The sequence below is a fragment of the Colius striatus genome, chromosome 1 (genome assembly GCF_028858725.1).
Source record: "Colius striatus isolate bColStr4 chromosome 1, bColStr4.1.hap1, whole genome shotgun sequence".
Taxonomy (NCBI): Eukaryota; Metazoa; Chordata; class Aves; order Coliiformes; family Coliidae; genus Colius; species Colius striatus.
The window spans coordinates 159503370-159524662 of record NC_084759.1 but is presented as its reverse complement, the minus strand read 5'-3'; the positions used below and the strand labels follow the sequence as shown (position 1 = coordinate 159524662).

General features: G+C 44.8%; 1 protein-coding gene across 2 annotated transcripts in view; it reads left to right on the top strand.

Moving 5' to 3' along the window:
- PLXNC1 (plexin C1) overlaps positions 1 to 21293 on the top strand; it is a 72259-nt gene that overhangs the window by 46098 nt on the left and 4868 nt on the right. For both annotated transcript variants that reach the window (XM_062015569.1, XM_062015561.1), the window contains exons 21-30: positions 759 to 905; positions 9077 to 9254; positions 10445 to 10548; positions 14866 to 14920; positions 15956 to 15987; positions 16076 to 16183; positions 18090 to 18253; positions 18758 to 18905; positions 20697 to 20837; positions 20919 to 20993. In XM_062015569.1, the coding sequence (XP_061871553.1) occupies positions 759 to 905; positions 9077 to 9254; positions 10445 to 10548; positions 14866 to 14920; positions 15956 to 15987; positions 16076 to 16183; positions 18090 to 18253; positions 18758 to 18905; positions 20697 to 20837; positions 20919 to 20993 (1152 nt within the window). The remainder of the gene's footprint in view (positions 1 to 758; positions 906 to 9076; positions 9255 to 10444; positions 10549 to 14865; positions 14921 to 15955; positions 15988 to 16075; positions 16184 to 18089; positions 18254 to 18757; positions 18906 to 20696; positions 20838 to 20918; positions 20994 to 21293) is intronic.

Here is a 21293-nt window from a genome sequence, read left to right as displayed (position 1 = left end):
TTAATACAGCAGCAGAATTGTTTGTGGCTCAGCAGCTCGCACCTCAGGAGAGAGCCAAGGAACTGTCAAGAGATCTGTTCTCGATACATCAGTTATCTTTACAGAGCTGTGCTCGTGAGATGCCTTAGCCAGGCTGCAGGAATGGCGTCACGTTGAAACAAAGATCCATCCTTCCCTTCTCAGGTGCTTTCCTGAAGCCCCGAGGTTCAGGCAGGAGAGAGAAGCCCCCGTTTCATTCCCTCTTTTGGCTAATAGACCAATGTATCTTTGGCTGATAGGCCACCTTGCTCCCACGGCTATTTTTTTCAGGGACAAGGAGAGATACCAATTCTAATGAAAACTAGTTGTTAGCTTGTTTTCTCACAAGACTGAAAAAGGAAGAAATAGCTGAATATGTGTGTGAACACATGCACGTCTCACCCCCCACCCGCTCCTCGCTGGAGCTAGGAAGCGTCTGCCAGGTGGAGTAGGAGCAGCTTGTCTGTAGTGTGCTTGTGAACAGCAAGGGGCTGTGAGCTAGCTTGCCACACACTCCAGCTGTCCCTTGCTATTTGCATGAGACTTTCGCACCAAAAAGCAAATGATGGAGGTTAAACAAGTAACTAGATAAATCTGCTCGGAGGGGTTTTCTTTTCTAACTGCAAGATAACAAGTTAGTTAAAAGGATATGACTTAATTTGTTACACTTGGTTCTTTTCTCAAGCTCATCTAGTGATTACAAAACCAAACGTGTTCCTTGCGTTTCTTTCATGGCCTAGGAGACAATTGGTGAACCTTTCTATTTGCTGGTGACAACCCTCAATCAGAGGATAAACAAAGGACCCGTTGATGCGATAACTTGCAAAGCCCTGTACACGCTCAACGAAGACTGGCTGCTGTGGCAAGTGTCTGAATTCAAAACAGTGGTATGTTTGCCTGTTTTCTGTTCCCTCCAAACATGGGCAACTACAATAGTTTCTCTTTTTCCAGGAAGCTAAATTAAGGCTCTTAGACACTAAAGTGATAGTTAAGTACTCAGATAATATAATTGTTATTGCTGACATAGTTTCAAAGCACAATAGAGTTTAACTAGCTGGTATTTCACCAATGTACAGTCACACATAGCACTCACTCCTCGCTTCACACCGTGCATTAGTCACCAAAGGTCAGGTTTAACAAAGCCTTAGGGTATCAATATTCCTTCTTATGTGGAAGTGTGCTATGAAAATATAAACATATGCTTAGAATTTAAACCAAATTACACTTTCCCAATGAATGAAATAATGGAATGCAGAGGTTTCATTTTTCTATTGTGTTTATGTGTGGCTAATATTCAGGCAGCCATAATTTTCTGTGGGTTTCCATGTTATTAGCTCCAAATTAGCAACGTTACAGTGTGGTGGATTTTAATTGGTTGCTTGGTTAAAAAGCAAGTTAACTGGGAAGCCTAGCTAGGATTCTGAAATTTACCAGAGATTTCTTGCCTTTCTCAAGTTAGACACGGAATTCTTTGAAAGCTGCAGTTTCCTTATTGATTGTCATTGTGACACCGAGGGGAGCAGGGACCGGGAGGATCATTGCTCTTTGGAGCATGTAAAATTGTGACTTTTTGAGAGGATCTGAACAAAATTTTCAGAATAAGCAGAGCACTTTTGGGGATTTTTTGGGATTTCCAAGTGATTTTGAGCCTCAGAACTTTAAAAATCTGGGTTTCTGGTCATTTCCATTGTTTCCTTCCTCCTTAACTCTTGGCTTTCTGTCAGTTACAAGGTATGCTTAGGGGTGGGAGAAGTGCAACTGAATTGTGGTCTTCAGAGCTAGGGAACAGCAACTGCCACAGCAAGGACACAACAAGTGCTGGTGGCTTTGGAGGAGAATTCAGTCATTTTTAGGGCCCAAATCTTGAGCCTCAGGTAGGGCTGGAGCTTCCAGGTCTGCTCATCATCCATTTGTGCAACGAGAACCTGGCGACACTAAGATGCCACGTACTGGGGTGGACTACATAACCCCAGGAATTTTGGCTGGTCAGGAATCCATTGGACTTAGCTCACTGAACCACGTAGGAAGCTCACTGTAGTGACAATCCCTCTGTAAAACCTTTCTGAATTGTCATTTTCTGCTGAAAGCTCTGGGACTGACAAATTTGTAGTCAAATCTTCTAATAGTTATTTACAAAGCTGTTGTTGGGAGCTTCATTTGAAGGTGCTTCAAGCTAATTTACCATGGCACATCATTGGAAAGGAAGTTTGCGACTGAAAATTAAATGCATAATGGCATATCTTTGTTTTCTTTCTTTATGCCCTGCATTCTGACATGCATTTGGGATCCAGAGTAAGCTTAAATATATTGCCATGTATAGCCATATGATACAAACCTCAGTAGTTAGGCAGAGCAACAATTTTCAAGCAAGCTCAGTATGCCTGTTAGTGGTAGACTGCACAGCAACATCTGGTCCTGTGGAATTGATTGACTTTTCTTATTTATAGCACAAATTCAAATTGAGAGCACCTTGGGGGATAGCTGACTGAAACTGCTGAGCACTGTCTTAAATGCTTCTCTCAGTGCAACTTCTATGTGTGCACTCACTGGTAGGGTCTTATGGGAAGCCTGCAGTGAAGAGGAGAGAGAGGAAGTGGTCTGAAGAACTCGGTATCAGTGGGAAAGGCTGAGTGTGGGATGGATGAGGAAGTGAGAGAGCAGATACCCTTTCTCAGACTTCGTTTGCTGCCTTTGTGCTTTGTATTCCTGCTTTTAAGTAGGAGATGATGGTAGTGGTGTAGGTTTAAGAAGTCAGCTTTCCCTGCTAAGGCACAGCAGTTTGCTGGACTTGTGGCTGAACATTCCCTTTAGAACCATCAGAAAAGGAGGGATGATCCTGTAGTACAGAGGTGGAGCCCAAAAACTCTAGTTGTGTCTGGAGAGGGAAACAGTTTTGTTTGGTGCTTTGTCTAAGATTTGCAATAGAAACAAAAACCATTCCCTGAAAGAGATTTAGGTGGAACAGCATGGCTTTCTGGGCTGGGGAAGCAGGCCACGTCGTCTTTTCAAGAACAGCAAAAGTGGAAGGAGTCTTTTCTTCACTCAGTAACACCACTTCACACGCACTGCAATGACACGTAGGACCTGTGAGCATACAGAACCACGTGTTTTCTCTTTTCTTTGGAAGAAAGTTTCTGCCTAAGGGGTTGCAGGTTGCATTTAGTAAATGAAGTAAGTCTGAGATGAGTTTTCAAATGCATTTGTACATTTGCTCAGTGCAGTTGCATTCTGAGTATTTTGTTGGTATTTTATTTTGCCCCTTTCCACAGCCCCACAATAGCAGTAGGTTAAAACCTACCTGTCCAGAGCGAAGTATAAAAACACAGCCAAAAAGAGGACAATAGGAGGATTCTGAAGGACATCTTCAGACACTCAGTATCCAGTTTTTAAACCTATCTCTAGGCACTTGAAGGCACAGGGATGCATCTGGTAGGGAGCGCAACTTTTAAATGGATGTCAGGGCACAAAGATCATAGAATGGTAGGGGTTGGAAGGGACCTTTAGAGATCTAGTCCAACTCTCCTTCAGAAGCAGGGTCACCTAGATCAGGTTACATAGGAACATGTCCAGGCAGGTCTTGAAGACCTCCAAGGAAGGAGACTCCACAACCCCTCTGGGCAGCCTGTGCCAGGGCTCCCTCACCTGAACAGTGAAATAGTTTTTTCTTATGTTTAAATGGAACTTTTTGTGTTCCAGCTTCATCCCATTACCCCTTGTCCTGTTGCTAGCTACTATAGAAAAAAGGGATGTCCCAACCTCCTGACACCCACCCTTTAGATATTTATAAATGTTAATAAGATCTCCCCTCAATCTCCTCCAGACTAAACAGCCCCAGTTCCCGCAGCCTTTCCTCATATGAAAGATGTTCCATTCCCCTGATCATCTTGGTAGCCCTGTGCTGGACTCCCTCCAGAAGTTCCCTGTCCCTCTTGAGCTGAGGAGCCCAGAACTGGACACAGGACTCCAGATGAGGCCTCACCAAGGCAGAGCAGAGAGGGAGAAGAACCTCCCTCCACCTGCCGGCCACACTCTTATTGATGCATCCCAGGATGCCATTGGATTTCTTGGCCACGAGGGCACATTGCTGGCTCATGTTTAGCTTATTATCAACCAGCACTCCCAGGTCTCTCTCTGCAGAGCTGCTCTTCAGCAGTTCAACTCCCAGCCTGCACTGGTGCATGGAGTTGTTCCTTCCCAGATGCAGGACTCTGCACTTGTCCTTGTTGAACCTCATGAGAGTCCTCTCTGCCCAACTCTCAAGCCAGTCGAGATCCCGCTGAATGGCAACACAGCCTTCTGGGATGTAGGCACTCTGCATGCAAATCTCTCAAGATTGAGACTTCAGCTCCAAACCAGTAACGCAGGATACAGACAAGCTCCTAAAAATCAGGGAGAACTCCACAGCCATTCTCCTAAACACACCACTGTGCAGATGAACTCTTGGAGCACAGAGAAAGACGGAAGGACAGATTTTTCAGGCCACTTGCAACAGGAGAAAAAGAGAACTAAGAAACACGTTGGTTTTGAACTGTGTTAGAGCTTTCCCTTGACTCAGCCCCATGCCCTTTTTAAAAATGCCACAGACCTTGGGACCAGCCAACCCCCTGCTGTTACCCTTCTCTGCTGGAAAGGGTCAGATATTGAACAGAGATCAACTGCTGAAGTAAATACTCAAGTAGAGGAATTGAAAGAAAGACACTTGTTAAAAAAATGGTCCAGTATGAGCTGAGGAGCTGTGTGGTTTCATGCTGTGCTTGTATTTTGAGTATTGAGAAATAAAACGGCCTTGAAAGAGACTTGGATATGTCATGGAGCCTTTTTGCAGGCTGAGGAAGCAAGCCTGCTTCCTCCCAGGCAGACAGGCAGCTGCAGCCTTTGGTGGATAATTTACTCAATGACTGATGAAGAAGCACAGTGCACAGCTGAGTGTTAGCATTTCACTGAAGTGTTTAAAATGAAATAGAAAAGCCACACGATGCCAGCCCAGCATGGGAGAAGTTCTCAGTGGAATCTCTCCTGTGGAAAACCGGGGGAGACCTCTTCATGTGATAGACTTGGTGCTCGAGCATTCTGTTGAATAGTCGCTGCTTCTTTTACAAAAGGGATTCGGGCAGTTCAGAATTATTTGCTGAAATGAGTTTACATCTTTTGGATGGGAAGAAATGATTGAATTCACCTGTGCAGCCAACAGCCTTTTGTTGAAAGTAAAGCAAAGCCACGTGCTGGAAGGTTGTTTAAAAGCATTCAGCTGCTTTATGAGTTAAAAGAAAGGTGTAATAAGAAGTGGGAGGGCTGCAAGGGAGTAAAGCTGAGTGGGGGAACCCGGTTTCCTAAGAAGGCGGCATGGCTGTGGTATTTAGGCACGCTTGGTGAGAGATGAGGAAGCTATTCAAAGCATGTGACATATGGGGATTTTCGTCAGCAGAAAAGAACACAGCAGCCCTCGCTCGGAAGCGAGTGGGGCAGATGTTGGCTGCAGGAGAGTCTTCTGAATTCTGTGCAGATTGAGCACCATACTGTAGCATCAAGAAGTGCAACCCTTGCTTTGCACAGTGCCCAACTAGCCTAAATTTAACTCCTGTAATGTTTTCTTCGCCAATTTGTTAGCAGTTCTATAACCTCTTCATGGGTATCTGTTCTGGCTGCTGCACAGAAGGATCATACCATCAATCTGATTTTTCCTGTTTGTTGTATCTCATAGTCTGGGAGACAGAGGAGTAGGTTTAAGGCAGTTTTGTTGCACTGTGTGTCGTGGTGCTGTCTCCTTTACAGAAATTCTCTAACTCTGTCAATCAAAAGTTTGTCTTGTTTTTTTCAGTCTGGTAAATAGAAGTAGGCTTTATTCAGATGCATAGCTGAATAGACAATGGAGTCATAAATAATTCCCTGAGCCCTTGAGTATCCCTGGTGATTTTTCTTTACTTCTAAGGCATGGAATTGTCACATTTCTTTATGAAACCACATCTTCTTTATTGCCTGCTATGGTTATTAATGTCTTTGCTGAATAATTCATTGTTAGAAAGTCATTTGCAAGAAAACTAGAAACCTGAAAAAAACATCTGTAAACACTGGCTTCAAATGTCCTTGTTTCTGTCACTGCATGAGTGAAAAAACGTTCCTAAGATGTGTTCCTGTCTTTCAGCTACGTTCTGAGGTGGTTCCTGTACAAGTAATTGCAGATGCTCGCCTTCTCCTCAACAGCCTTTAAGAATTCTTGTAACTTATGTTAGGCCTTTTCTGAAGAGCACTGTGACTTTATGCTGCTAATCACTAAGTTCTCACACGTGACATCTCAACTCGAGCTATTACTAGGTAGAACTACATGTCCTGTAATTTCCTCCTGAATCTTTCCCTAAGTTAACTCGTATTTTTATTTCCTTTACAAAGTGGGAGAGCTTAGAAAAGGACCTGATGATATTTCCTCGTGACTTCCATGTGTCACGATTCCTCCTGTGATTTCTCTTCAATGTTTTCTGACCTTCAGGGCTGATCATAAAAGCGATGGCATAATTTCACGGTCATTTCTGATTCTTTTTCCAGCTCTACACTTCGTGTCTAAATGCGGTGATTGTGACTGTCAGCTTCTGATTAACGGTTTCTAAAGCCAGGGGTTGTGCCGTCAGACAGGTTGAATCTGATTTATGAGAACTTCAGCGACAAGAGGGAAAACTTAATAATAGTCGGCTTCTCTAGCTCCCCATCAACTGCTTCATCACCTGGGATTAACTTCTGCAGGAAATCATTTCAGCAAAACTGTCTTGGTTTAGAGACTTTTACACATTTAAATCTTTCTTCCCATCTGACCACTTTTTTGAGTCCAAAAGTGTTGTTGTTATCCTCACGTTGTGGAAATGACTTGTATTCCACCTACATAAAGGACTGCTCTCTTTTACACTCCTGCCACCCTACATTGGGTTGAGTGGGGATGAGAAGACTCTCTCATGCTGATAACTGAAGAGGCTGCACATTTATGTGTGATCTGTGTGAGAGCATGTGCTGAAAAGGAAATGCTGCATAGAAAAACACAGTTTCTCTTGACAGTCTGAAAGGAAGACGGAATGAAGGAGAAGCAGGAACATGAATATTGCAGTGTAGGAATTATGTTAGGTGGAAAGGATCAACTAAAGGAAGGAATGCTTCCAAGGATTTGGAGATAAATCAACATCAGCTACAGTGTAACTACTCCAGAAAGTTCACTTTGGAGAGTAGAAGAGACAAAGGCTTTGATTAAAATGAGTTTTCCAAAGGCAAATGCAGTTAGTCCCTGTCCACGTTTTTGTCCCGCTGGTCCATGGCCTCGGGGCAGGCGAAGTCAAGGACAGGTTTGCTGTCTGTTCAGTTGGTCTGTGGGCCTAACCAAGCACAACTTCCTCATCCCTGTGCCAAGATATTTTTTACTAATTTTCTGCATGAAATCCCAACCTGAGGCACAGCATCCAGTCTGCTTCTCGTTCTGCAGGCACCGTTCCCACATCTCCTCCTCCTCCGTTCTGTCTGGCCTTTCCATGGACTTCTTTTCCTCTCAGTTAAACACCTCCATGTCCCAGTCAAGTTATTCCCAGTTACTTCAATTACATCCCAGTCTTTGTTAAATCCCAATCTTCAGAGCTTTGCAGCCCTGTTTTTAAGACTCCTTTTGCTTCTGTAGAAATAGTAAAACTCATTTATCTCTCCTTGGGCTACTGCTTTTCACCAGCAATGTGTAGTAGTTTCCACTCTTCATGGGTAATAAAGCAGAAAATAGCATTGTACAACTATTAATAACTACCAGTTTTTATAAGAAGAGAGAAAAAATTGTCACTGTAGCAACCTGGACAGAAGTTCTTTTCTTCACATGACAGAAGGGGACAAAAAAAATGTTAGTTGCTTCCTCTTTAAACTATCACTCCTTCAGTGAGTCACACCTGCAGCCTCTCACTTCAGACAGAAGATAGGTGTTATTCCAGAAGTGTCCAACAGCCAGCACGTAGGTTCAAGTATGTGGGTTTTCCTGTGCCACTTGTAGTTCAAGTGCTGGCACGTAAACCACTTGTTTTAATTCTGTCCCAAGACATCTCCAGCAGAGGGTCTGTGTCTGTGTGTCTGAGCAGTGATTTCTCTGCAAGGAGCAGCCTATGGCACTGGAAAGGGTTCCAGTTAGCGCTCGGCACAAACAATTCTGTGCTTCTCCCTTTTTCTCTGCCTTTTGGCACTTGATCTGCCTGACCTGCCCAGAAATATGACCTGACTACAAACATTCCCTGGAGATGGTCACCCAGTCTTATTGTCAGCTCCCAGTAGCCCATGCTCACCTTGTGTGCAGCCGAGCAGATGAGTCGTGGCCCAGCTAAGAGCGGCTGTGAGCTAAAGGGCAGGGGTGTAGGAACTGGACAGGTTGTGTGGGTATTTGACCTGGAGTAATAACTAATAGAATAAACCACCCTTTTCTGTGCAGGTCTGGACCACTTTGGGTTCTGTCTGATGCAACGTGCCTTTCCTTTCCACTGCTTCTGCAATAGCTCCATCACTGCTGCTTCTGGAGGCACATCTCTACACAGACAGACACTGATGTTTCCAGGGGAGGTGTATTTTTTTGTGTGGTTTAAGGCACTCAGCATAATCTGCTGGTGTAAATACACATTTTAGCACTGCTTCCTATCCTCTCAAAGTCAATCATGCTTGCCATGACGACTTACTTAGCAACCTTATCAGATCTCTAGTCGCTTAGAGTTCTGCTTTTAAGGCATTCGTTTTCAGTACAAATCTGCTTTTTTTTCTAGAAGGTGCATTGTCATTTTTCTTCGTCTGCCGTTGGTTTTTCAGTAATTCACTGAAATAGATTTGCACAAATCAAAATACTAAACACCCTTTTGGAAATAACATGGCTGCATATCTTTGATTCTTTGGGACTGAGGAGTTCTAAAAGCTTCATCGTGGGATTCCTTCAAATAGTCTTTATTGGAAATAGCTGTAGTAATAAATATGCTGAAAATTTCTCTGGCTTACTCTCAGGAGTTTGTAGGTTTCCCATACCAGATGTTCCCTGTAAGTCAGAATGACACTTGTTATGTTTCTCCAGGCATTGAACATTATCTTTGAAAAAATCCCGGAAAATGAGAGTGGAGATGCCTGTCAAACCATCCAAGTTAATGTTCTGGACTGCGACACCATAGGCCAAGCCAAGGAGAAGAGCCTTCAGGCTTTCCTTAATAAGAATGGCTTTCTTTACGGTCTTCAACTGGATGAAATTGGTCTTGGTAAGAGATTATCATTGTGTTATATCTTCACGGAGCTCACCGGCTCCTGGTTAGAAATTCCTACCTTTAGCTTTGGGGTTTTTATTTTAGTCTCTAGGCAGAACATAGCTTTTGTAAGGAATTTCTAGGGAAATACTAGATCATTTATGCCACCAGGTAGAACATTCGAACTACATTTACCTCACTTCTGTGAGGACTTCAGCGTGCAGTTAACAAGCATGTCTTATTTGTTGAACTCATGTAATTTGTATGTTCCTTTTCTGAGTCAAGGAAGGTAGTGCACCCACACAGGTACAGATGGTTGATACATCTTGTCAGTAGGTGAAATGATGCAGCAAGAGCTGCATTCAATTACCAAGAGCTTTAGTCCTTACCTACTGCCCTGCCTTCCAACAGGCCTACGTTTCCCTTGATCAAGAGAACCCACAGATAGAGTTTATTTACAGTCAGATTAGGTTGATCTAATAGTTTGCATGTGACTCGGAAAGATATGTGCATATCTACAGATATAAATGGGATCATTCTGGCAGATGAATTCAACCACCTTTTCCTGTTGGGTTTTCAAGAGCCCAAGGTCAGATAAAAGCTTGCAGCTGCCACCATACTGCTTCCCATGTGCTGCTCCAATTAACAAATTCAACATGGTTTGCATTTGTCACTTCCTGGCGTCACTTTCTAAAATGTTGGTGTTTCCTCACCTTCTCAGCTGCTATGTCAGCAAGGGATGCTAATTTACTTTAATACCTGATTTACGATGTATCCAGCACCGGTGCCCAACCACCCTTCACAAGTACCATGTCAGCTTTGTACAGCTCATTTAATGATCTCTTAGCAGTGGCTTGTGAAATCTTTCTTCTAGTCCCAGCGTGGCCTTAATACCAGGGCACGCTTGTAGAACAGGGTAACCAGGTGAGGTGAAATACCCTTCAAAAACTCTGCCTTGACCAACACAAAGTGAAGCACCAATAGCCTGCAGCAATGGAAGCCACCCAGGCTGTCACCCCAGAGCAGGAACCTGTTGTGTGGGAGTGCAAAACCACACTTATGTGACCCAGCACGAGGACAGAGAGAAGCAGCACTGTGGGGAGCCCCCAGTCCAAAAGTGCTTAGGTATTGTGTTTCCCTACAAACATCTGCATGGTGAGAATGTCACCGGGGTGTCATTGGTTTCTGTTGCTGTGATGTTGCAGAGCTCGTGTCTGAAGAGCGGCAAAGAGAGTTGTTAGACATCGATGGTTCCTCAGAGGTGATGGAGGATGGGATAAGGAAGCTCAATACCATCAGCCATTACGAGGTAAGCCCAGAAGCCAGACCTGTGAGTCGAGAAGCAGTTGCTCCCCAAATGCTGTCTGCACAGAAGTGTCTTGATTGATCAAAATCTTGAAGAGATAGCTGAGCATCATCAACAGAAGGAAAGAAATGTGTGACACGCAACTTTCTTGCCAATGAGTCATATGCTTTCTGTTACATCTCAGGGGGTTTGCTTGTTGCAGGGTTGCTTGGTTCACGCATACCAGGTAAACTGTTACTTCTGTTGAGCATTTCAGTTAAAGCAGCATCTGATTTCCAGTAAAGAGTCTTTCCTGCTCTCTGCTGCTGAGTTTTTCTTGTGCCATGAGCAATTGTTTATTTCTTCCCACCTCATATTTTGATTATCTGAACAGGCAGTAGCAGTACTTGTCAAAGCTCACTGAGAGTCAGAATAAGAAGGACTGATGAGTTTGCTCGCTATTCTCCTATGTCAGTCCCTTTCCCCTTTTCTCTGTTTCTGATTCCATCTGCTGTTGCCACTTGTACCATGAGTTTTTCTCCTCCGCTTCCGATTGCAGCTGTAAACCAGTTGTTTTCAATGCTGCAGTAGCCTGTCCGTCACAAGGCTGTGACTTGGGGCAGAGCCCTTCTGGGTGTAGCAGACTGCAAAAGTGTAGCAAGCAGCATGGCCTGAGGAGTTGCCACAGACATTGGTCAAAGTAGAGGGTGAGAGGCCAGGGTAAAATGTGCAACGGGTGAGTGGCCTCAGGTGCTGTGGTAGCTCACGTTCTGATGCTTACAGATAGAGTTTGGGAATGAGGTTAGTATGCTCAGTGCTTTTAGTGGACTTTCTTCATCTCTCATTGTTGAGCTTGACAGCCTTGGGTCTTAACAGGATCATCTGTATTTGTTTAGAAGTGCTGCTGGTGAGTGGAGGTCTGTGCCACACAGGGCAGTGTCGTGCTGGGAACCCCGAGGCAACCCTGGGCACGCTGCTGTGTGTGTGAGGGAACACAGTGCTATCCTCAGAGAGGAACAAGGACTCCTTGCAGGATTGCCTGTAGCTTGGGCAGAGCACGAGGCTGCTCAGAGCTGGAACACACTCAGCTGGAGTCCCTTCACACATTTCTGTCGGCATTTGTTGCTCTCCTTACCTACCAGGGACACAGCAGTGAACCCAGATGTCCCAGGTCACCATCCAGTGTCTTAAATACAGCTTTTTCTGTTCCTCTCTTGAATCTTGTCTGTAGATTAATGTGGGGCTTCCTCCACTCCACTTGCAAAGGTTTTGTACAAATTAGGACATGGTAGTGTTGCAGTCAGAGCCTGTGCAGCAAAGGTCAACTTAGATTTGAATTTGATTAGACATTTGTGGTAGTAGTGCCTGCCCTCTGTAATACAAGGCAGCTATTGCAAATGCTTCCTGACTTCACCTGGCATCTTTTGGCACTTCCTGAGCTCCTGGCATGCCGTGGTTCATGGGTGCCATACCTCATGGCAGATGAGTCTTCTCTGGTTGGTCACTGTGGTCCCTGGGGAGCTTTGTCCCAGCCCTTGCTTTCGACTGAGGTTTCTGCAGGCAGATGCAAGTTAGGTTGGAGATTCGGTTGTTTTTGCAAAGCTGTAACTACACTAATTACAGCTTTAGCAGCTGCTTCATAGAAATTGTGCTGGGTATCCATTTGGTAGATATTTTAGTTCACTTTTTCTGACACTGACAAAATACTGTAGGTTTTAGGCAGAAGCACAGTGGCATTTCAGGCAGTGGCTTAGTAGCAAGTATCAGCTATTAGCATATCTAGTGTATTGTCTTGTATGCATATTGATGCAAAAAGGGATGTAAAGGTGTCTAGCTAGCAAAAAAAAGGAACATTGCATACACAGTGTGAGGGAATTCAAGCCCAAGAGTGCCAAGAGTCTTGTAGCAAGCCTGACTTTTTGTTTGCCAGCTTTAAATGCTAGAAAGTAAACAGATTTTTGAAATGGGGAAGTACCACCAAGCCTTTTTAAGTTACTGAGACTGAGGGTTATGTTGTAAAGGTCACAGAATCACCATCCACTCTTGAAAAAAAGCAGCTATAGTTTCCACATTGATTTTTAAAGTGCTCAAGTAGGGGATGTTTGCATTTTTGTGTGGTGTTTCTGAAGGGAAAAACATCCAGTATGCTCTTGTTCGACTTTCATCTGTCTCTGACTTGTGTGCTCCTTTTGCTCTGACTTTTGCTCCCAGTAGGATTATTGGTGTGATTATTTACAAGGTCTGCACTACTGCTTGCATGAGAATAACCACAAACCTTGACAAGAAAGTTGCTGATTATCACAATGTCCTGTTCCCCACACAAGAAGAGATGTGAAGAACCTCTTTCAGATCTGCTGTCCAGGCACAGGTCTCCAGTTTCTCACCCTGTAGCAGTGTTGCAGAGAGTGAATCTGAATGTGTGATCCAGGGAGCTCACTGACAAGAAAGCCACACTAGTACATCTTCTGTTTTGCTCAGCAGCTGTACTGCATGTTGTGTGGATCTGAACAGTTCTCCCCTCTCCCTGGTTGTCCCCTTAAGTAACACAGCTGACAAAGTAAAGATGTTTTGAGGTGCCCATGGGAGCAGTCCACTGTGAAAAGGGATTTAGGCAGCAGGACACAAAAAGAAGGCTTTTTTAAAATGGTTTTTTTTATTTGGATCACTCTGCAAGAAGCAGCAAGTGTGGCTGCTGTGGTGGTGATAAAGAAGGGGAGGCACATTCCACTCAAGGCTAAAAGCATCAATTTTTTCCCAGAAGTAAAACCTGAAGTGGGTGCTTGGATCCTAGCTGCACTGCACCAACGCCTCGAGTTCCTGGAGGGAAGGGTTCTCCCTCCCAGCTCTTGCCCCTCTCTCTCAGGAGAGGAGCCAACACATTTCAGCTTTGAGCTGCTCTCCTGCTTCTTGGAGCAGGAGTGGAGACAGTGCATTGCCCACATTGCCCTGCGAGGGAGGGGATGAGCTGCTGGGTGGCCCTGTTCCTGTTTACCTGTCTTCAGGGCCAAGTAGGAGGACTCTCTGGATGTTTGTGTCACCTCAACAAGCTAGCTTTAGAGAGTATTCCCACATAGTCTGGTTTTAAAGTGCTCTGTGTTACCTGAAAGAGCTCTGAAGCACTGGATGATAAATAGAAACCCTGCAAAAAAAAAATCATAATATAGACTGCATTTGCTTTCCGGGAGCAAGTGTAAGTGCAGATTTCTTTGGCGCAAGACACAGCTTTTGATAGAGTATCTTCATGTTGAAACTGGTTTCTCACACCAGGCTGGCTGCCAAGGTTTAAAAAACACTTAAATTATTTTGGCAGAGATCCTTTCCTAGAACTGGCCAGTTGTTTTTGTAATTATAGAGGAAAGTACACTAGCACTTGGCAAGACCCAATATCTGACAGCAGAGCAGTGGCGTTCTCAGTGGGAGACATTTTTGAGTTACTCTTTGACAATAAAAGCAAACAACAAAAAGGACTTGGCAGTTTCTTTTACAGATTGTAGTTACCACCCTGGCAGCACTGTGAGCTTGGGGTAGGCAGGGGCTCAATTTTTCCTAGAAGTGCCAAGGTGACTGGATGTAGATTTTGACCTTACAGTCCACAGGGCATAAAGATTTTGCTCAGCTTGAAAATAGTTGTTGGGAGCACCAGGCTAAACTCTCAACATGGCCCTTCCAGAGAGCAGAGGGGGAATGGACTGAGCTAGAAGGAAAGGGGCCAAAAGAGGAGTGATCCTTGTATTTCCCTCCCTGCCTCTCTTTCGCAAAAAACCCAGTTGCGTTGGAGACAGAGAATTCTATTGGAGCAATCCATAGGGAGATAGGTGCAAGAGGCAGCACAAGGCAGTACATGCAAGTGAAAGTGTCTAAACAGGGGCTAAACCAGAAAAATAAGAGAAAGTGAAAGGTACAAAAAGTTCCATTTAAACATAAGGAAAAACTATTTCACTGTTTAGGTGAGGGAGCTCTGGCACAGGCTGCCCAGGGAGTGTGTGGAGTCTCCTTCCTTGGAGGTCTTCAAAACCTCCAAGGTGTTCTTGTGTGACCTGATCTGGGTGGATCTGTTTTAGCAGGGGGATTGGACTAGATGTTCTCTAGATGTTCTTCCAACCCCAGCCATTCTGTGATTCGGTGTACTGAAGGCCAATTTGTCAGAAGAGCTGCCTTCCCCCTGGTCGAGTGAGGCCAACAGAGTGCAGCTGCTGCCAGAGCACGGGGTGCGGAGCGGGGAGCGAGGAGTGGGGCACCCCCCTGTGCCCTCACCGGTGTCGGCAGCAGGAGATGAGGCTGAGGGCTTCTTGAATTCCAAGCACTTTGGTTTCAGCATGGTATCTTTGGTTTTGCTTTCAGATTTCAAATGGAGCAACCATAAAAGTCTTCAAAAAGAAAGCAAACACCCGATCAGGTAACAAAGGGACTGCTGCCTGTTTAGTCTTTTGTGGCGAGTGGGCTGGGAGTGCAGAGAGCAGAGCTGTGACAGGTGGTGTCATAGTCAACAGGAGCTCTGAAAAATGGGCATTTTGATACAGCTGAGCCAAATGAAGAGCCATGTTACACTGGCTCTAGGCCTTGTAAAGGCACAGTGGGCCTAGGAAGAAGGCAAAGGACAGGAGGACTCACAGTCCTTGGCAGGTGAATGCTTAAAGATCCATCCCTGTAGGCAGGAAAGCAGCACAGGAAGGCTGGGTGACACAAAGCCACCACGGGGAGTGTGCCCTGGGCCAGCACTGGCGTTGTGTGACACAAACACAACAGGGCACTCTTCAGAGTGGCACAGCAAAAAAATGTCCTTTGGGAATTTTCCTTGTTCTCTTGACTGTGTTTCTGAAAGCTTTGTCTCAGCAGGTCTGGAGTTAAAGGGTGCTTACAAAAGGTCGGTTCAGCTCACTTGCCCCTGCCATGCAGGTTGCTCCAACCCAGCTGGTGGCTGGGGGGAAACAGACATTCCCAGCATGTGATTCACCTCAACATCAAAGTGGACATCTGAAGTTAGGAGAGATGAATCCCTGAGGTGCAAGTCACAAGGGTGGCATCGTGCCCTCCCTCAGCAAGAACAGGGTTGTCTCTTCTCAGCCATTGCTTTCAAGTCTGATCTCAGCCCACCTGCACTGAGTGCTCTTAGAGACTAAACCAATGCACTCATCTCACCTGCTGCCCCTTGTCCTCCTTTCAGAGGAGCTTCCAGCTCGCCCTGGCAGCAGATGATGATGCCCCAGCTTAGCAAGCCCGAGCTACAGGTTAGCACTGGTGAGGTGAGCCAAGACCTGTGTGTTTCTCAGAGGCTTCCCCAACACGGAAGGCAGGAAGGTGTGACGTCGAGCCTGCTTGCTCTGCACCCTGACATGCATCCTGCTGCAGAGCCCAGAGCCAAGCAGAATTCACAAGCTTGTAGCTGTGTGTTTCACTAATGCTTGTTTGCTCTCTGCTTTCTGTTGTTTAGATGTGGACTACTCGGATGAGCACTGTCATTTGGTGAGTTCAGTCATTACACTGTTAAGTGGTAGATTTAATCCTGATCTGTATTTGTATCTGTGTAATCTCTCTAATCTCTTCATGGCAGATTTTACCAGACTGCGAAGCGAACAAAGATGTGAAAGGAGGAGGTCACAAAGGAAAGCAAAAATTCAAAGTGAAAGAAATGTATCTGACAAAGCTTCTGTCAACTAAGGTAAGTTGCAAAGGCCTTGGTTTGAGGGAAGGCTGATGTTAGGCTTGGCTGGTTTGGCACAACAGAAAGAGAAATCAAAGCAGAAATGGTGAGGACTTCCTGCATGTTTAGCAAATATGTTCAGTAAAAAGGTAGCCTCTAAAAATCACTGTGCTAACTGTGCATTATGGCCCTTTGCAAAGATCAGCTCATTTCGTGTTTTCTTATGCTAAAGTTCTAAAATTGTCTATTCTTCACCTTCTTTGTCTCTTCATTAAGCACAACCTTTTTTTCTCAGGTTAAATTTAAAAGGTAGTTATTGAGCTTAGAGAAAGTGAGTTTTGCCAGTGAGAACAATCCCTTCTGGAGAGATTGTTTCGACCAATAATCTCCTTACCCTCTACTAGAGTTTACCCAGCTCAGAGACAACTTCCAAGACCCGAGTCTCACAAATCACTGTCTAGGAATGATATCATCTTTTTAGGGTCTCAAATTAAGCATCCAAAATAACTAGATTAGTTTTAAAAACAAGGTCTTAGGATCCACAGTATGATCACTTAACTTACACGATGTGCATTCCTTAGGAATAAGGCTTGCTCCCTCCCTCTGGTAATGTCATCTTGTTTCTCACTGACTCTAAAGGGTTACAAAACTCTTTGCAACAGCTTATTACTTAAAATATTAATCAGTGCACAACACTGAGTGCTGTGCTGTACAAGAGGCCTGAAGGGATGCTGATTGTGGCCTTCTTGCATTTAAAAAGCTATCAATCATTATTTAGTTAGCTCGTTGATAGCATCTGAAGTAATTGGGGACACTACCCAAAGTGAGAGCGAAGACTGATCATGTCTCATTAGCTGTGGAAACTAACATAAGCCTTTAGGAGCTGTGGAGTAAACCAGTAACGTCTTATGGTGAAAGGCTGAACTACAAAAGGAAAGATCAGGCTCTTGAGAGGCAGACCTTTTAAAGTGCTTTAAATTAATCATAAGTAGGATAGTGCTCTGAACAACAGTGCTGTGGTATCCTTCACTGTGCAATTCCACCCATGATACGCCGTGCACTAGAGGAACTTGCACTGAATCATGTCTCTCTCCCTCTCTCTCGCCCACATACCCACACAGACACGGCTGCAGCGTTTGCCACGTGAAATGAACTGGCCAGTAGTGCATGAGGGCCCTGGGATGCACTTAAATCCTTCTTGTGGAGAGAGGTTTGGGCTCAACTAAGTTGCAGAAGCGATGTGGAGAAAAAAAAAGCACAAAACAGTGTTTCGCTTTGTTTGCCTCTACTTACGAATACTCTGTGACAATGTCAGTGAGTCCATCGGCAACCAAGCCCTTGCTTTTGTGAGCCAAACAGCTTCACTTCTGGATCAGAAATACCCAAGTTTCAGTTCTCCTCTCTAATATTAGTGCCCGTGTAGGCCACCCAGAGCTGTGACCCTGGGGTTAGATCAAGCACCGCAGCGCTGGTGAGCGCATGTGTCGAGCACGTGTGGCAGGTGGCCCCAAGAAGACCTGTGCCCTAGAAAGCTACTCAAAGTCTTTTTTGCTCAACCTCCCTGTTACTTCCAGTCACAAGTTCCAAATGCCTTTAGCAGTGATGCAAACAGTATGCGAAGAGTTGCTGTTGTCTTTGTGAGAAAAGTGATTCCTTCCACCTACAGTTTCTGACAAAGTTCCCCACAGTTGTCCTGTCGGTCATAGGGCTTGTGTGCAATTGCAAGCAGCTCTTAATGTATTTGTAGTGCCATTTTTTGCTACTGACTGTCTTGTTTGCCAATAACCTATGACCTGGGTGTTTGCCACAAGACTATTGCAGTTTCTGTGCCATGTTGCCTCTGGGGCACGCTCAGCTTTCCAAGACAAGAAAGCCCATTCTTTTCTTGCGCAATAATAGCACCGTTGGTTTTCTTACTTTGCAGGTCGCAATTCATTCAGTTGTTGAAAGGCTTTTCAGGAGCATTTGGACTTTACCCAACAATAAAGCACCCGTTGCCATCAAGTACTTTTTTGACTTCCTGGATGCCCAGGCTGAGAGCAAAAAAATCACCGACCCTGATGTGGTCCATATATGGAAAACCAACAGGTATGTCCATGGGTCGTGCTCAGGAAATGGAGTTGCACAGAGGGAACAGGTCACCTGTGATCAGGGGAATACCATTTGGGCATGTCTGGGTGAAGATGTGGTTTGGCTTTGTGGATTCCAGTGATTTTAGTGTATTGGATACTGCTATGAACCACCTGAACTTCCAGGACTTCTAAGTCCACATACTGACCTGACACTCAGAAAGAAGCACTATTATTTGAAGATGCAAGGGTGACTGACCAGTGTGTGTCCTCCGTAGCCTTTATTCCTTTATCCCTTTTTAAACATGATTAAACAGCCCGGAGCTGTGCTTCTTTCCACGAGTGCAGTGCAACTAAACCACCATTTTAAAGCAGTTGTGCTGAGTGGAGTAGTAGTGACCTGATCTAGGTGGACCTGCTTGAGCAGGGAGGGTTGCCTAGATGATATGTGGATGTCCCTTCCAACCCCTACCATCCCGTGATTTGGTGTGCAATTAAAGATGTTCCTTCTTTCTCTGTCTAGTCTTCCTCTTCGCTTCTGGGTGAACATCCTGAAGAACCCCCAGTTTGTCTTTGATATTAAGAAGACTTCACACATAGATGGCTGCTTGTCTGTGATCGCCCAAGCTTTCATGGATGCCTTTTCTCTCGCAGAGCAGACGCTGGGGAAGGTAATGCTGCCCTTCCAGTCTTTCACTAACTTCTCCACCAATGTCTTTCTGAACTGTGTAATGATTTAGAGGATGAAGTGATGAATCTGCTTTCAGTGGCCTGATTAAGCTCGGTTTCCATTCCTTGTTGCCCTGTCTCACCAGACTTTGAGGAATTCGCTGGAGCAGAGAGATACAGCTTCTAGAAACCCACCTTTAGGGTTAATTGCTGCCTGTCTCCTCTGCAGTTAGTACCTGCAGTGTGTTTATGGAATGGAGGGTGGGAACTGTAAGACTTTATTAAGACTTTATTTAATGGATTTTTAAGCAAAAGTCTTAAAAGTATTAACATTATTTGATAAGTAGTCCAAGTTTTGCCTGCTGCACACCAGTGTGCAGAAAACACACTTAGTAAGCTACAGAGAGCTGTAAGAATACTTGAAAGGGGTTTGAAACGGTTCCTTTCACATGTATTCACTGCTCCCTTTTCATGTGCAAAATTGTTTTGCTGGAGAAACAAGTCCAAAAATCTTACATTCAAAAGCCAACTGTAGTGCAGTGTCCAGAGCTTTGGGGATCAGAAGTACTTCCTTTTTCCCCAAGGCTATTTTCCTTTGCTTTGCACTAAAGCAGGAAGCATTTTTCTTCAGGCTCACACTACCCAGAGCAGGCTTGACGGTTTTTACCCTAAAAAAAAATTGGTTATCAAAATGGACTGATTTCCTGTGTGATCTGAACCAGCTGCTCATCTGTTAAAGGCAAATAACAAATAATGTGCTTGTTTATCTTATTGTAGGAGTGAAGTGTCATGAATTAAAACTAATTACAACACTTAATTGATGGAAGAACTGCAAATGAGCACGGTCTGTGCTCAGCATCCACTCTGAAGTAGTGCGGAACTCCCATTAGCTGTTTGAGAAGCGATGCTGAAACCTGATAAAAGTTGGCAGTGCAGTAAACATCCTGTGGCCTTTTTAGTACTAAAATGTATTTACTTTCATTATTTTTTAGCCTTTTATCTTAAGACGTTCCTCTGCCACTTAGAAAATAAACATCTCAATCATTTAATCACCCAGCAGAAGCGGTAGTGACAAGGTATCACGTGCTTGTGTCATTCCCCAGAATTTAAAGTAGAGCAGTGACAGGAAACTACCAACCACCACTTTTACATTTTGAAAACATAGTTTCCAGGTGGGGCTTCAGCTCCTGCCACAAATAGCAGCATTTACTTCCTCGGATGAGCCTAAAGCTGTCTGGTGGGTCACTGCTAACCCAGGCTAAACATCAAGCCATCCCTTCTGGCTGTGCGTGCCTGGCAGTCAGCTCTCCCTGCTCTCAAGCCCCTGAGAGGAAGGAGGAGCAGGGACTAAAGAGTTTATAGGGGAACCTGTGCCAGGCCAGGATCGAGTGAGACTCCCGGGCCAGTTTCCCCAGGGGAGCTTTCCACTGCGCCGCTGTATCTGCAGGTAACCAGGGTAGCAGCCACAAGCCCTTGGGTCAGCTTTCACAGCCTTTTAGGGCCTGGGGAGGGGTGAGAAGGAAGGGTGAGAAAGAAGAATATGTCTGAGGGACAAATGTTCATCACTCCTGATGCCAACAGAAATAATTATATGGCAACTGCCGTGAAACACACCGGACTGTTACTGAGGTCCCCTTTCTGTTCATCTTTATTTCATAACCTTGATTCCACTACAAAGAGAAATGAGTCACACAGGGAACAGACACAATTAGATGCAATTAACTATGTGGAGGTGGAACCTCAGGAAATCTGTGCTGTGAAAACTGACAAGGCTTCCAATATTGTCTTTTAAGGAAGCACCAACAAATAAACTTCTCTACGCTAAGGACATTCCACTCTACAAGAAGGAGGTGAAAGCGTACTATAAAGCCATCAGGGATCTGCCTCCATTGACCACTTCAGAGGTTGAAGAATTTCTAACTCAGGAATCTAAGGTATGGCTGAGAAGCAACAGCTTCATTTGCTTTACAGGTTAAAAAGGAGAACTACCTGACCAGAACTGTGTTCTGTTTTAGAAACATGAAAACGAATTTAACGAGAAAGTGGCCTTGAATGAAATCTGCAGATACATAGTGAAATATTACGATGAGGTAAGTGCCTCTGCTGTTCTCACCCAACCCATTAACCTTAGCTTGCCACCTCAAGCTTGAAAGTTGGGCTCAACAGAGAAAGCAAGGGCTGGCCTGGCATGTAACTTGCTGGTGCCACTGCAGGGCCAGCCCCTGGGTGACGCAGCCCAGGCTGCTCCTCAGGCTAAGCTCAGACAGCACCGGAAGTTTTTAAACACGTGGCTGCCTCTTCTTCTAAGATTCTATGCTTAATAATTAACTTAAGATTGATTAGTAGAGTATGAGACAAACACTAGCATTGAATACTAGTTCTAGCATCTT